The 17,345-nt window shown below is 42.1% G+C and overlaps 1 protein-coding gene across 2 annotated transcripts in view; it reads right to left on the bottom strand.

Annotated features, from left to right (window-relative positions):
• Window positions 1-439: 439 nt before the first annotated feature.
• Window positions 440-17,345, bottom strand: part of IL11RA (interleukin 11 receptor subunit alpha) — a 23,492-nt gene continuing 6,586 nt past the window's right edge. The window contains exons 3-9 of one of the 2 annotated variants that reach the window (XM_072413591.1): window positions 12,209-12,372; window positions 10,453-10,616; window positions 10,208-10,364; window positions 10,032-10,100; window positions 8,750-8,870; window positions 8,545-8,624; window positions 440-6,880 (exon numbers count right to left, since the gene is read on the bottom strand). In XM_072413591.1, coding sequence (XP_072269692.1) covers window positions 6,864-6,880; window positions 8,545-8,624; window positions 8,750-8,870; window positions 10,032-10,100; window positions 10,208-10,364; window positions 10,453-10,616; window positions 12,209-12,372 — 772 coding nt within the window. In that variant the 3' untranslated portion in view covers window positions 440-6,863. The remainder of the gene's footprint in view (window positions 6,881-8,544; window positions 8,625-8,749; window positions 8,871-10,031; window positions 10,101-10,207; window positions 10,365-10,452; window positions 10,617-12,208; window positions 12,373-17,345) is intronic. The other variant, XM_072413593.1, reaches the window with a different exon arrangement.

The raw sequence follows: 17,345 nt of genomic DNA on the forward strand, positions 1-17,345 counted from the left end.
TAAAAACTTCTGTGTAACTTCCATGCCCCCCCATCTGGGAACTGTTCAGTCCCTCATACATACACATGAACCATCAATGAATAAAGTTTTGCTTACAATATTGAATAATGTTCAGTTTATGGCTGCGTTACACTTTTGCTATTTTAACAATTCTATGGGCACATAGGAAGAATTTGGCTAATTTAATGGTCATATGAAGTTGGAAAGGATTACAATGTCTGATAGGGCTATCTGTGTCCCCATTGGGGGGATCTCTATTTATTTCCTGGTAGGGTATCAGCAGGGCAAGAACTGATAAAAGATCTCCCCATTGGTAGAAATGCAACAAAGACAACTAAGTGATGTTGTGTGTATTTTATGCTTTCTCTGTATCCTAAAATGGAAAATGTGTTTTCTGCATTATTCATACAAAACATATTAAAGAACCATGACAAATACAATTTTTCTCATTACATTTATTTTACAAGTGAAAGTATTTTGCGTTTAGACATAACGGAACCGTCAAACAAGCAGCGACGAATACATCGGGTCCTATATACAATATACACCATGGATCACATCGATTCTTTATAAAACAATATCAACAAGCAAATGAACCTGGTAAGATATCAGACAGAAGCAACATTTTGTCATTATACAAATAAAGAAATCTACTAAAACAATACAAACCAGAAAACTGTAACATTATGGAAATTGTAGCTGGGAGAACTACAAGTCACAGCATGACTAGCCCAGTGTGGTAAGGCATCCTGGGACTTGTAGTTCATTAGTTTCTGATCTTGGATATATTGACATACTGAGTCATGGTCCTGAAATTGTAATATTTCCATGAATTGGCAGTTTAAAGGAATTTTCCACCTTCTGATGACTTGTGTGTTTCCTTTATAGTTTTACATTGGCCGTGGTCCAAGAGGAACACAATCTGGACTCTTTTAGGAGAAACTTTATACCCATCCAAATATAAATCTCTCATAGATAATAAGTTGCAGGGTGCTGGGGGAGTAGGGGTTATATTAGACCTGTGGTGAGCCACAGAAGTCTGCCATGGGTTTAACCGTTGTCCCAACCTCTCCCATTCAAGTGAATAGGAGCATTTAGGACACAAATCTTGTTTTCCTCCCCCGGTTTGTTGTGCAGCAGGGAACTCAGTCCTTTTAAAGGGTCCTAAATACCTTAAAGTCTCTGCTGCGTGGACTACTATGACTTCCATATGACCTACAGGGATGTATTTAAGCAGGGAGTGCTTTTGTCTAATTTGATGTAAATGACAGATGACATTGTATTTATCTATCCTAAAGCAGAACCTCAGCTAAAATTTAAATAAAAAAGAAATAAAAAAAAAAAAAAAACAGTAAAGTAATAATAAAACTGTATCTGTAAAACTTGTAGTAATTAATTTCTACCACTAGATGTCACCAGTCTAAAAGCTTCAATGGGGGTCAGTATCATTCAATAACATTTGATCCCATAGCACATGTCCCTTTAGGAGGGGGGTGAAGGAGACCCCATTACAACACCCTGTTTTGGAGAATGGGAGTTAATAGGGTTCTGTTTAATGAACACCCAAGAAAAAAATCAACTTTATAAAATATTTTAAATAAATATAAAAGTATGTTTCCTAATTCCAGGAGCTTTTTAAAGCTCATTTTAATTTTCCCAAATTTATTAGGGCTTAAGGGATTAATTAATTAATTAAAAAAAAAATGCTGTTCACTTACCAAGGTGAATCATCGTGCCAGAGATCATTTACTTAACATAGTGATTGTGATCAAAATTCATATTGTAAAGATTATCCAAACACATGCATAAAAATCTAAAAAAAATGGGTTTTCTTTGCACGTGATTGGATGGCTGAAGTCAGCAGATCTTCTGAACTTCCTGTTTGAAGCAGCAAAGTGGGTGTGGTTGGGAATACCCATGCAGCAGCGCAGGCAGGGGTTCCCAGATGGCCAATGATAGGGAATGGGTTAATGTGCTGGCAATGATATTTAAATGACACATTGATCCCCAGGCTTCACTCCCTGCAGGAATTAGAAGGGTTAATTATCTGCATTTCAATAACCAATGATAAGCCATCTGAAGGTGGAAATCCTGAATCCAAGGGATGAGCATGGGGCCTTATATCCGCACACTAATAATATATTCCTATAATACTGGGCATAGTACAAGATTTATAAATCTGGATATAATTCCGGTACGTGAATTCTTACATCCATCTCACAGATTGTACACAATAAGTGACTAACATACATCTATCTTAGATATACAGAATATACGAGCCTTGTGGACAGATACTGTCCATATCTAGAGTTATTGCATATATACAGGTTTTGTAACGGACCGCATGGCGGGGGAGGGGAGTCCGCGAGGGACAGGCGTTATTTCTAGGTAGTCGCTACGTGCACGCCTTATACTGACCTTTGTCATGGGGAAAAATACATTGGGCATTGCTTATATGGATTTATTGCCCTGATTTTCCAAAGGTTTCTGCAATTTATAACTAAAGGAGAAAGAAAATGAATCTCCGGGTCAGTTATACACACTGCACGTCTTTTAGTACATTATACTGCTGATTCTTGCCTGCTTTTGTGTCGTAGATGCAGACACAGGCTTCTTGAGTGAACTGGTTACCTGTGTGTTCACAGAAATCTTGCATCCCCAGCACACCTATAGACCAATGGCAAGCAAAGTTTATACCAGAGAATCAGATGGTGCTGGGGATGCCTAAAAGTTAATTATGCTCCTGACAATTTCCAGGTTCACTCTGCCAGGATGACGTGTTGTATAGTAGGGAGCTTTACACTTCAGTACAAGATAAAAGGGGATTCCCGCACTTTACTAAAAGTGTCTGTTCTATTGTACAGCTCCTCCAATCACTGTATTGCACCAAGGCACAGCTAATCAGAGCCCCCATGAGAGAAATTTATGGACCCCCTCACCCATTTACCTTCTGGTCAAATGAAATCATCTATTCCCTACATAATAATTAACAGTTGGAAGTGTAAGTCATGTGACAACCAAAGGGGTCCTAGCACTCTTCCTAGCCACGTTTAGTAGAAATGGGCCATAAGCCCCAGGGGGCCCTGGTGCAGCTGCAGTTAGTATATCTGCCCCCCATGAAGACTCCCCATAGCAACAGACAGAAAGTTGGGCAGGAATATTCATTTTCTGCTATTAGTATTAAGAGGGAGGAGTTGTACAATGAGCAACACGACAAAGCTCAGCAGATCTTAAAAAAGCAGTCATGGCCGTCCTCAAGTAAAAAAAGACAAAAAGTAACAATTTATAAAACATGAACACAGAATGATACAACTATGTACAGGACACTGATCACAGTCAGGTGTATAACAAAAAATGAATGCTTATAGATCAAAGATGTGAGCTCTAATTGGCTGAAGGAAAATTAGAATTTATTGCTCAGATTGATATAATGGAGGAGTGGAGGGGATCACATTGGGAAATCATTGGGGATTATCATAGGGCACAATGAGTGCCAACCTGTCCTGGAATACCCAGGTTATCTCAAAGTGAATGGTCATTTTTGGTTTGGACATTTTTAGTGCCAGCTACATCCCACTATCTCATTGTTGGTTTTTCAGATTTTCAGACCTGCTATACCCATTATAAAGCCATCTTCCCATCTTTCAGTTGAGCTCCTGGGTCTGTAGACCTGCTGTGACCAAAAGGGGGGAAGAGGACTCCCACCATCCTATCACTGATTCTTCGAGTGCACTGTGTCTAATATGAAGGGTTTCCACCAACTTTAAGTTGGGTTCCTGGCTCATTTTGAGGGGGTCCTGCTATCTCTGCCCTGGGTTCCCAGGTCTGCAGATCTGCTGTTCCCATTATGAAGGGTTTCCACCATCTTTGATTTGGGTTCCCGTGTCTGTACTCCTGCTTTGCCTATTTTTGGCAAGGGGGCTTCCACCATTCTAGCACCTGCTAGGTCTGCAGATCTACCTTGCCTAAATATGCAGGTTTCCACTCATCTCTGATTTATATTATGGAGAATGGAACCAGTGGAGCCCCCAAGTGCATAGCAGTAGAGTTGGGATGGCTGGAAAATCCCACTGTTGGTGTATCAAGAAGAAGAAGGGGTCTCATATCCAAAATGTTATTGGGCACAGCACGGAGTGTTGTGTGGATCACACATGAGTATTAGTCAGAGATTACTGGATATGGGTATATCCCAAAGGATAGGTCACCAGAGGACTTTAGGACTCTCATGCACACACTCAGAACCTATAAATGTCACATGAATCAGTAAAAAGAAGTCAACATAATTGACAGTCAATGGTGGAGCCATCAAAGGGCCCTAGAGGTAGGCAAAAAAAAAAGCCTCAACCTTGGGTGCTCCAGCAAGAGGAGGGAGCAGAGGGCATGTAGGCTTTATTGATGAAACAGCCCCAAGCTCCTTAAGGGTCAGAGGGTGCAGTCTAGTCCTGGGGCCCTGTGTTGGCACTGCCTATACACGAACCATTTTTACCCAATTGACAATTGACAGCTATAAAGACAGAGCTATGTACAGGTGTACATGATAAGTGGAAGGGTCCCAGCACCTGTATAACAATTCCCAAGGGGGTCTTGTGCACCCCTAATTGGCAGCCAAGCACCATTGCCTATGTCCACCCCTTTACATTTGCAGAGACACCTTTATTAAGAGGTACACATGGCCTGTGTAGGGATTGGGGATCAGTAAACAAAAAACTGACAATCCAGCCAATGGCTTATCACAAAATAAAACACCTGATCCCTCCGTCCTGCACAGGTCACGTTTAAGAGACCCTGTCATCTCAACTTACATTTGAAACTGACTATAGCAGTGACCACTGGCTGGAAGCAGCGTCAACTACTTCAAAACAATACAAATCTACAGCAATATGGACAAACATAAAAAGAGGAAGTTATAATTAGGTAAAAATAATGGAGACAGGGTCTCTTTAATTTGCTGCGTTCACATTGGTTGACGGTGTCACTCACTATAGTACAAAACACAATCCTAGTATAATGCCCAGATAACAGATATTCAGCTTGTTTGCTGAGTTCCCTTAATATTCAATAGCTTAACTAACCGTTATGACTTTATAACGGAGGTTGGCAACTACTAGAGCCGGTATAAGGCAGCTGTAAAAGCACACACATTGTAGATTGGGGACATTTACAAACTTCTAATTTTTGATTTGATTATTGATTTTCCAGGAAGAACAGAAAGTATCCTTATACTCCTATTAACAGGACAGAAGACTGAAATGATAACATTCTACATATAGCATCATCTACTGGTAAAATCGGGTATTGCATCCTGACCTGAATCTATTTCTAAGAATTGTTGACTTTTGCGATTGTTTTTAAGTCCCCTGGCACTCTGTTTGAATTGCAGAGACCCCATCCTCCCCAATCCTCCTATTCTTCTACATGGAGAATTAGATTTTCCTTGTTGTTTTCAGCAATTAAAGAAAACTAGAAAAACTCAATCCAATAGATCAAAGTCTCAAATTCCCTCCCTTCATTCATTTGTTTATTAGGAACCAGAAGACCTTGTTACTGCGACACGTCTTGGTGGAGGTCACCCAACAAGGGTCACCTTGGATGTCCCCATGTGATCAATATGGCAGTGAATTGCTGTCCCTGAAATGTGAGATTACGAGGATCTATAACCGTCTCCAAACCCAGATTAGTGTACCCAAACCAAATTTTAAGGGTGCTACAAAGCTCCCAATGACTGTGAACAATCTCTTTAATACCATGATTAAGTCTTGGATGGTCACCTAGACCCACAGTAACCAAAAGCTCTATTGGGGTTCAGTTGCCCCGGAAGATCTCATACTTTCTTCATTGGGACTGTTGTTTTTTGGGGACTCAAAGAATCTCAGCAGTTACTAAGAAGTATGTAAAGTTTGCTGCCTTAAATTTACCATGGACTGAAGTGATGGAGGGCCACCTATTGCCTATTCCCCCATGGTGGACCATTTGACGAACAGATTACTGAAGGCAGGGGTTCTTGAGACTTTTTGTCCATCCCAGAACCGGAAGATCGAACCTTGGGGTACGGTTGGCTTTGTTATGTTCATGGATGGCAAATTTTCCCTATAAGTCATGAATTGTGGAACATTTTTCATTTGGAGAAGATGACTCTTCTGTGATGCCACCTCTAGGCTTCAGATCCAAATAGCTTCATGAACTGCTTGGTGGTTAACGGACTATGCTGAACCTTACAGATACAACATCTAGGTCAACATAATCTACAATTGGCGGATGGACCCCTCAATGACGGTGATTCCCCCATCACACAGCCACATTTATCGGCCCATTAACAGCCGTGTGATGGTGGAACAGAGTTCACGGTGAAGAAAAGTCTATGTGGTAGCAGCATTGATCGGGTAACTGAACTATAGCCGGCAGGGAACCGGGAAGTCCAGTTAGTTCAAGGATGGAAAATGTATGCAGAAATCAGAAGCCGGTGAGCGCTATAGACTCTTCCTTGAAGTCTGAAAACACGAGCTTCCATTGACAACAAAAATTTCCAAAAAGTTAGTCACATTATCCGCCTGGCTCCTGAGGTTTGCTGTAAGTCACTACTAGTGCTTAGTCTGCCAGGTCTTTTGCATTGATGTTTTCTGACTTTGAGTTTATCCTAGTGAGCTGCCATGAAGGTCAGTGACTTGTCAGTGAATCCTCCGAGGAGTAACCATCTAACTGATTGCATCCAATGCAAGGTGCTCGACAGATTAAACTGCAATGCCTCCAATACAACTGAGTGTAACTCATCTCTCTATTGTTTGTAATGGAGAATCATTTTCTGCAGATGCATTCCTCCTGGTAGCTGTTTTCTGTAAGGTACGGATTTCCAATTCTTTGTGTAACTACAAAATCTGTGTTTCTGAGGAAAAAGAAGAGGGTTAGAAAATATGAATATAAGTTTCATCAGCATACAAGGCTCACGTCTATGACACTAGGGTACAATATTTAAAGATCTTAGCAAATCTCACTACTGACCTCCTCCTGTTCTTTAGATACAGAGCCTATTTTTATTAAGGAATTAGAGGTGGTAATAGTGGTGGTGATGTGTGTTGGGGAAGGGGGGGGGGGTGATCATGCCATGTTAACAGTCACAATATTATAATAAGAAGAAGCATTTTACCATGCAATTCTACTTTACATACAGCAACTAATACAAGTATCTAAACCAAGATCAAGCTGCCAGGGTAATAACCCAAAGCCCATTGCCAAGAATGGCTTTCATTTGGTCCTGGTGTGTATCTATAGTCAGACCAAATACAGTAAATTAATCCTAGGATAATATGCTGGAGCCTTTATTCACAGGTATCATCTAGAATGCCATGGAGGATAAGTGAGACTCTTGAGGTTATCTTCTAGCTCAGGGGTGTCAAACTCTGGCCTGCGGGCCAAATCTCCTTTTTTTTGCCCCCCATTGAATTCCAAAAATTAACTACATCTGGCCTGCCCGCGTTACCACCTCACAAAATCATTTTCAATACATGCAATACATACACATTATTCCTGTACACCCATCATGTGACACAACGCCTAGGCAATGATCACATGGTGCCTGACTACCAGGGGCATTGTGTTTGTTTCAATCCATTAGAGACTGCATAGTGTAATATTTAGTGTCAGACAAACTTGTGATGTGAGAAGATGAACAACACACAGCCTGCATAGATAGATAGAAAATAGTCTTTTCAACCCTAAAGTGTGTGTAGAGGGTTTTGTTTTTGTTAGTTATGGATGAACTAGTAACCTTCCTCTGTGTATTTGAGTTTGACACCCCTGTTCTAGACCAATAAAGGGTACAGGTTTGCTTTAAACCTAAACTCTGGGCAGATATGAAAAATGCAAATAAATGCAGCTCTGTAATCATTAAAACCTCTAAATCTATTTTTTTTAATATGCAAGCAAGAAGGAAGAAGCAGCACAAGAAGCCAATAATTTCATCCACTGACTGAAAGCTGGGCACCAAAATGATTACCTCTAGTGGCAGGGAAAAGTACTGCAGGGAAACCTTTGGCTAGTTCTGCAGAAAAAGCTCTATTTAATCATGTTATTTCTGTTTGGAATTCTGCTTTAGTTTCTGGGTAGATGCCTGATAACATTCAGGGAATTAAACAAAAAATTATGTTATAAGGGGTTGCATGTATGGGAATATATATATAAAATGAAAGGGGTACTGGTGCACAGAAGGCAATGGGGCAAAAATACTCCCCCTATTTTCTTTAGGAGGGGTGTACACATGTAGTCATAGGGCTATGAATTCTTTGTCTTTTGAGACTAGTTGTTGCAGTCCAGTAAATTGCATATTTCAGCCAGCAGGGGTCAAGCTTCACCCAGCGATTCTAACATAGACCGGGGCGCAGACTATTTTGCTCATTGCAACTAAAAATCATTTTCTGACAAATGTTACAAAATGAAAAGAATTATTCAATCTTTCATTATGGACTTCAGCAAAAATAACTAAAAAAAATATCCATGCTTTATTTTTTTAAATAAAAATAATGGGGACAATGAGTATCCGGCGACACTTACTTGGCAAGGCTTTCATATGAATGGCTGTCAGGAAGTCTGCTTTTATCCCACCGTATTTCATCGTTCGGCCCACTCTCATCCTGCAAGAAATATGGCAATGAATGGGATTCTATACAATATGGCAATGGCCTCCATTGATGTGCAATGTGGGAGCAATGATATGTATAGGTGTAATATTATAGAAATATGCAGCAATAACACTCACCAGATGAAGGCGCCAGCAATCAGGAAAAGGGCCAGCACCACCAATGCGAATACTCCCAATGAGATCAGCACGGCGACTTTCTCTGCAGGGTCACTGGGGTCTGGGGCACAGCAAGGTTCTGCTTAAAAAAGCCAAATGTGCAGCACTTTTAGTCCAGGAAATAGAATCTGTGCTATGACTTACTTTGTAATAGAAACAAGGATGTGATAAAGGTATTTCAGTATTTGGTGGGTGGTAAACCCTGAGTGCTGGGTCTGTACACCTGCTGTGGTTGAAATACGGAGGTCCCACCAACCCTGTGTTGAGTTCCAAGGTCTGTCTAACTGCTGTGCTCACCATTCCTGTCCCACATTAAATATACCATATATTTAATGTGGGACATTCAACAAGCTGAGACAAGGGTCAGCTGGGGCACCCAAAACTCCTAAATGAACAGGAACAGAGCCTGGAAGTAGCAGGGAGACCTCAATGTTAGAGGTATAAAAGACCTATAAGAAGTCCAGGGCTGGCTTGGCTCACCTTGCTCCACCTTACCTGGAGGTTCCCTCCAATTCTTTTTATTATAATGGGGATATGGTGGGGAGATCTGGCTACAGTCCCCAGAAGCTACAGGAAGCCATGGGTTGACTTAAATTTCAGGGTCGGACCCATTGAAAGTTAATAGTGGTGTCACAGTCAGAGGGCCTCCAAATGCAGCCAACACATTCCAGACGTTTGGAGGCACCACTTTCTTGAATGCTCTGGTAGTGTGGGGTCCCACTGATGCCTTGGATCTTTTAGGGGGATACAGGCAGCCTTTACTCCAATCCACAGTCATGAGACAGAAAACAAAAATGTCCTGCCACCCCCCAAATTTCTAAGACATCAGTCACACTTGGTTAAAAACTTGACCTCACCCAGCACTTCCAAAGCCCTGAAGAATGGAGGTGCTGCAAAGATCCTTGGAATGTGTTGGAATTAACTTTGTAATTGATTAATAGATCAAAGGCTTCTTCACATATAAAGCCTTGTGACTACTTTCTGCAGTGCCCACCCTTTAAAAACGCCCTACGACCTATCTGACCCCCAGAAACCCACCTTACATGTGCCATTATGTATCTTCTTTTCCCTCTCATTGCACAGAGAAGGCGATGCCTCCATTTCTGCCCCCCCCCCGCCCCACCTGTTCAGTTCAGAACCAGCAAAAACAGCTGGTGTGACCCAAACCCATCCCACATCCCAACCCATGCAACACCTCCAGGCCAGTGTCACCTCATATCCCATACACGGACCAAAAGCTTACCAAATGGTTCCCTGATTTCGGGGTCGGGTTCTTCTATAGTGGTTTCATTGCTAAAGTCGAGGAACGACTCTGTGAGTAGAAAATAAAACACGATGAGCCACAGAGAATAATGCATTCAATGTTAAATGTTCAATGTATTATATAGGCAATTTTTTTGGCTTGGGAAGGGTACATACCTGAGGGCTCCTCAGTGGTCCATGGTGTAGCTCGGACCTCATCGCTCCATTCGCTCCAGTTTCCAGCATCCAGGAAATCTCTGGCGCTCACTTGGAGAATATGCTCCACCCCGACAAATGCGTCCGTGATGATGTCCGACAAATTGGCCGTCTCCACCTGGCCCAAACGAATTGTTGAAACATCATCAACACCAAACTGTAACATTACATTCCCATTGTACATACACACGGAATAGGTGACTGACCACGGACCACACCATGTGGAGCACCGGCCGGTACTGGAGTCGTAACTTCAGCTGGAAATGAGGCTCCTGGGGCCATGTTTGGGGATACATCCATGTGACCAGCAGCCGCCGTGGAGCAAAGGGGATCGGTTCTGCTGAAAGCATTTCTGGGGGATCCGGTTTGACTGGAACACAAAGAGTTTATGGTGACTATGGGGACACAATCATTGATTTCCATACAATTAAAGTCTCGACAAGTGAAATGTCTCATCTACAGCAGATCCACACTGGAGGACTGCAATGCAGAAGGTTGATTTGTTCAGGTGCCCTCTATGTTCTCAGTGATCTTTCATAATTATACCTTTGATTCCATTGATTGGAATATTGTCCAATAATTTCGTTTTATATTAGATTTTTGGCTTAATTACATGCTTGTGTTAGAATATTCCAAAATGTAACCAATCTTAGAGAAAAGCTCTGCTCGGCTCTAACCACTTTTTTGCTTCATTGAGGGGTGGACATGGGGAGGTCCACATAGGGGGCTGCATGAGGGCCCCAAACCTCCCCCAGCCAACAGGAGCCCCAATGGGGACGACAAGTAAATTCGTCCCTAGGTCATTTCTGCATAGGAGCCCATTGTTGGCTATGTTCACCACTGGCTCCAATGCTGCCATTTCAACTATCATATCCTGATCGATTACCCATTACCGCGGGCAATGTTCCCTTTGGCTGGTAGATGTCAGGGGTGTTATCACTAGTCAATGGGAACACTAGCTGCTGTATACATTAGCATCCAGCATGGGGGTGTTGGAAATCCTCATTATGGGCATAGCAGGTATACATATGTGGGAACAGAGAAAAGAGATGGTGGGAGCCAGGCATTATAAAGACAGCAAGCATGCAGACCAAGGAACTGGGATGATCTGGAGTCCTTAAAAGGCTGATTTAATTCTTCATCTTCTACCATTCACTGACATATCAGTTTTGGCTAGAGTGGCCTTTAGTCTCCCGACCCTTTATGGGCCAGCAGCCAGTATAATATAGCAATGGGAGAGTTGTAGTTTCTGCAGTAAAAGTTTGTGGGTGGAATATTTCTGGCACATTTATCAATCACACAGAATGTACTGAAAGAGTTCTTTCTGGCAGAGAAGAGAGGAAAATTCAGACAGCTCGTATGAAATGAAGGACGGCTTCCAGTAACACAATGGAGTGAGTGCTGTATCCCGGGAGAGAGGTAGAGAATGCCTGGACAATGCGGTCATTGTGCTGTCAGTGTGACGGGGCATCTCCAAATAATCATTCTGACTCACAACATCCCTTCAATCTCATCTCCATCCAGCGTGTCTACAGATGGGGCCCTCATGGGCAATAATTAAGTAAAGAATGATGGGACCAAAGGCAGAGAGGAGCTGGGACTGCAGGTTTCCAAAGAGGCTAATGAACAAGAAATATGGAACATCCAGTGTTAGAAGGTGACAACGAGGAGGAATGGGGGCCACCATTGGGAGCAGAGCACCAGCTGTGGACTTTTAGTGGCCAAACACAATCGTTTCATGGTAGGAAGAGTTTTCTGTTGCCTGAAGAAAATATACAACAGGCTGGGTGTCCATGATGAAAAGTACCCACCTATCACCATGGCCATGAATGAATGAGGCACCTACAGGATATGGTCTATTATGACGCTCCTTTCCCCATCTCCCATCATTACTGCTGCTCCCAGTATATGGGCTCCACATCTCAGAACTGCAAAAGATATCAGACTGGTATTGGTACTCACAGATAGAATTGACAGTGAACTCCAGAATGCGGAAGTTGGAGCCCAGTTGATTGATCTCTGTGATGTTCATCCTGTAGAGGGTCCACAGCTTGGAGTGTCGGACAGAGCACATGTTGGGGACGGCTTGGTCCTGCACACAGACCTCCGGGGAGCCTTTGTCCACCCTGTAAAAAGAAACAGGTCTGTAACTAAAAGAGAACAACACTTTTCCTAAAACATTGGCATTCTAGATCATTCAATCTTTCAAGAGGACCTTTTTAATATGCATTTATAACCATTTCCAAAACTCCGTCAGAAATGGCAATGGGTGCATTTGGCGTACCATTTGCATGCCAAGCACCCTATGAATCGCCTTCGCCTTTTGTATAAAGTTGAAACCCCTGCAACCAGACACTTGTTTTCCAACACCCATTACAGTTAAAGCCAAACTCCGAGATAAAGTATTATGACCACCTATAGGAAAGGATTAGTAATTTGACATCCTTTAGCACTGGTGAGATTACTGCAGAGTAGCCGAGATGCTTACTGTTGGCTACCATTGGGTGAAGGATCCATATTTGAAATATGCACCTTACTGAACTACATGTCCACAGTTTCAGTTGCCATCCAGGGTCTGTGGGGCAAGACCAGGTGATCCTCAGAACGAACCCACTCTTTAAAATACCATCTTTTATGATTTTCAAAGACCAGTCACCATGCCCAACAAAGAGAAAGGATCAGCCACGGGTCTTCAAATCCATAAACTGTCCCCCAAAAAGAGCTGGGGGACATGTTCCAAGCTGAATATTAGTAACAAATGATGAACATATTATGATACAGATATGGCAAGGTTTTGACTTTGGATTGCCAATAAATTTACATATTTCATTGATTTTTGTATATTGTTCACCTATAACATCAGAGAAATTACTTAGGTGGTGATAATGAAGGTAGACCCTCAAATTTATGTTGTACACAATGGTAAATATCAATGGAAATTACTCAAATCAATCTGATTAGGATTCTGATCACTTTATATTAGATTCAGATGAACAGAAGGGTACAGAGTGTGGCATATTGGGACTATTGGGTATTGAGATTAGGCCTGGTGTATAGTTTTGGGTCTGTGCCAAAATGAAACCAAATATTGGTAATTTGGTGCACATGTGCCGTACATTAGTACTAGGCTTGGTGTATGGCTTTTGGGTCTATGCCAAATATTGGTCATTTGGCTTGGAACAAATATAGCTGGGCAATGCTCATGTTTGGTGATCAGATTTGGCATCGACCCATATTTTACACCTGCCATTGAGATTGACTACACAACAGCCAATAGTCATCCTCCACCAGCTCGATCTGCTGAGTCTATGTAGTGCCTCTATCATTAACTTAAATGGGATAAAATTTGGCTACAAATCAGCCAAAACATTGGGGGCAGTTTAGGCAAACAAAACTGAAAAGGGTCAAATTCAACCAACACCATATGGGACTTCCGATCGACCAATTACCAATGGATTGGTGAAACACAAAGCTGGCAGGAGATTTGGTTGTCCATACTAAACCTAAGGCCACTATATAGATAAAGAATTATGACCTCCAATATGATTTAATTAGAGACTTGAAATCCAGGGGCTTTCACCAGGGCAAGATCAGGTCATCTTCACACTGGTCCCATCCTTTACACATACCGCCATTGAAATCAATGACAGAAACAAGACCAACACTACACAGAGTAAGGCTCAGCCAATTGGGTTGGTAAAGAGTCTTTGATGTCAACGACAGGGGTAGAGTATGGGTCAATGCCAAATCTGATGACCAAACACTATCTGTTCTATAGATTCTATAGATGTATATAGTTCATATGGAAGGTTTTTCTTAAGATTGGAGCTTCGATTTTAGGAGACCCCAATTTATATATACATGCACACACACAAAGTCATCAAGTATAACGTGCAGTACCTAGAGGTGCCACCAATACTGCAATTTCATTGGCTGTGTTTAAAATCGGGCTGTTTGAGGCAGGTAGGTATACATCTACAATGGGGGATTTACGTCCTTTAGCAAAGACCCCCTTAATGGCAGGGCTGCCTTTGCTGAAGCCAAAATGCAAACTTCCAGGGCGTTTTTTTTACTAGCCGTGGAAAAAAATCCTCCAGGAACCAATCGGTGTCAGTTTCTGTCCTGGAAATCAGGGACAGCTGTCATCTTTGTAGTTAGAAGGACATTTCTGCATAAAGAAGATATAATTAGACATACAAAGTGACCTTCTCCCCCTTCTGGATGGCTTCCCTGGTTCCTCTGACCGCAGGTTCACACTCCTCGCTCAGAATAAAGACTTCAGCTACAAAGTCACAACACTCCTTTAATTCCCGAGAACCTCTGAGTTTAATGTCAAGTGTAATAAAAGCGCCGGGTGATTCAGAGATTTCACAAGAGCCCTGAGGATGGCTACATGGTGGTTTTTTCGATATGACCCGACTAACCGCTGGAGACTGACTCCCTGACCACAAGCAGGGTCGGAGGGAGAGTGACCACAGCTTCAAAGCTTAAAGGTGGAGGTGTCTGAAGTGTTGTGTGATCTCTCGTGCGCTGCCCACCGCAGGCTTCATAAATCGGATGTGTATAGGAGATAGGTAGCAAAAACGCCCTTTATGTCTATATAACCGACAGCCTACCTATACGGCTACCTGGGGGTATGAGCCAATCCGGTCATGCAATTTTGCAAAAACCCTGCCCCCTATGCACTTTTATTGTATATATTAAGGTAATTTAATTTTTTTCCAATTTTTTCTAAGAATATATTTATTTATTTATTTTACATGAAAAAGGATTCCCAAAGCACCATGTGTTAACTAAAATGAAAGCATAATAGTTTTTTTTTGCAGGGTAAAGATGATAAAAGTAGAGTCACTGACGTGACCCATTCACGTCTGTGTGTAGATACTAGTTTAGGTTACTGAGCTCTCTATAAAAAAACTTTTTTTTTACTACAAGAGGTTAATAGCAGCTGAAAATTGTGAAAATGAGCATAGAGATCCACCTGCTGGCTAGAAAAGGAAGTGCAATATTTTACTCTAGCTAGATTCACCCAAATAGAAGAAGCAATTCTTTGAGCAGAATAAACAAAATTATATACAAAACCCTAATCAGCACCTTAAAATGATATTTAACATTTTGTAAGTTATCGCTTCTATAGATTGAAGCCATGACATGAGCACAGTATAGCACTACAAATATCCAAAATGAATAGGACATTTATACAGTAGGAAGTGCTGTCCTGATATAAATTCCTGCAGCGGGAGGAGTGTGTGCACAGCGTCTTCTGGCTCAGCTCCAGCTCATAGAAGGAAAATATTTTCCTGATTTCAGCTCTGGGAGCTCCCCATCCATTATACAGACACAATATGGTTCCAGGAGTCATGGGGGTTAATGAGCACCCTGGGAATATTCCCATTCAGTGGTCAGGATGACAAGACTCTGACTCATGGTACTCCATCTCCTCACTCACACCAGGCCTGCTACAGAATGAACCTGCTGCTTGGTAATGAACTACAACACCCAGCATGGCTCTGGCTGTAGTCATGATCAAAAATCAGTATGTCAATGAAATGTCAATTATCTGATTTTTAATAAATTACAGTCTGATTTCAATATCTATCCATATCCAATGCACTCACATTTTGATCAAAGCTAATCATTATTAAATAACCCCCCCCACTAAAAATCACATGATCAGTGCCTACAAGTTTAATCACATGACTGGCTGCGGGGGAGAGAAACTGTATTTATATATCTGTATATATATGTATGTGTATATATATGCTGCATATGTATATATGTGCTGCTCGAAATATTATTATAATATAAAATATCATTTTTTTACTATTATTGTAACTTGGACCAAAAAAAGAGATTAGCAGCTACAATATGCATCATTCATAAATATAAATGCCTGGTATAGGTAATCCCTGCCATGCTCTGTCTGCAAGGAAAGGTAGGGGCGGAGTCTGTGTATATTACACAGACTACCCTAATGCAAATCCCGCCCATTTCTGTCCTTCCTGAGCAGATTGGCCAGACATCAGACTCAGCTGACACAAACTCCTCCCACTCCACTCCTTTCTAAACACATTGGTCAGGCACAAGATTAAGCTGACACAAATCCAGCCCATTCCTGTCCTTCCTGAGCTCATTGGCCGGACATCAGACCAAGGCTACGTACTCACCTGCAATGATTCTCATCTGATAATCGGCTCAGGGCTGATATCGGACGAGAATCTGGCGTGTGTACAGCACACGGCGTCCATCGTCCGTGGATCCCCCAGGACGGTCATTCGGACAATCTTATTGGAAGTGAAGAGAGAGAGCCCAGCGGGGTGCCACTCCATTGTTCTCCCCCTCCGCTCTCCATAGAGGCGCAGTATGTACACTTGTTCATGCATAGTGCAGTCATTAGATCCTTTCCAACGACAATTATTGCACGTGTGTATGCAGCCAAAGCGTAAACAAACCCCACCCACTCCTACGCTTCCTAAGCACATTGGTCAGACATTAGACTAAGCTGAGACAAACCACGCCCCTTCTTGTCCTTCCGCAGCCCATTTGTCAAACATCAGACTAAGTGGACACAAACCCCGCCCACTGCTGTACTTCCTAAGCACATTGGTCAGACATTAGACTAAGCTGACAAAAACCCCGCCCACCCCATCCTTCCTCAGTACATTGGCCAAAAAACAGACTAAGTGGACACAAACCCCGCCCACTCCGGTCCTTGCTGAGCACTTTGGCCACCATGTGCCAGCACCACACAGGCCAAGTATAAGGACCATTATATTCTCCATAAAGGGACATTATATTATTTATAAGTCACCTCCTCACTGCCCTATTTATACATTCATTACTAAAGTACCGTTATTCATTAAATTATCAGGGAGAAGTGTGGCCTGGACTCCCCTCCCCCAATACAATAAAAATGCTTTGCTTCCTTTTATCAACAAAAACTGAAATTGTTTCCAGATCACAGAAATAAATGAACTCCATTCTTCCAGGTCTTCCAGCTATTTCACATCTCTTTCCCTGCAGACATGACTAAGATTGCCGGGCACCAAACGCAGCAAGATTGGCTTATAATGAGAATTCCAGATCACGGGAAGAGATT

The sequence above is a fragment of the Pyxicephalus adspersus genome, chromosome 6 (assembly GCF_032062135.1).
Source record: "Pyxicephalus adspersus chromosome 6, UCB_Pads_2.0, whole genome shotgun sequence".
NCBI classification, from domain to species: Eukaryota; Metazoa; Chordata; class Amphibia; order Anura; family Pyxicephalidae; genus Pyxicephalus; species Pyxicephalus adspersus.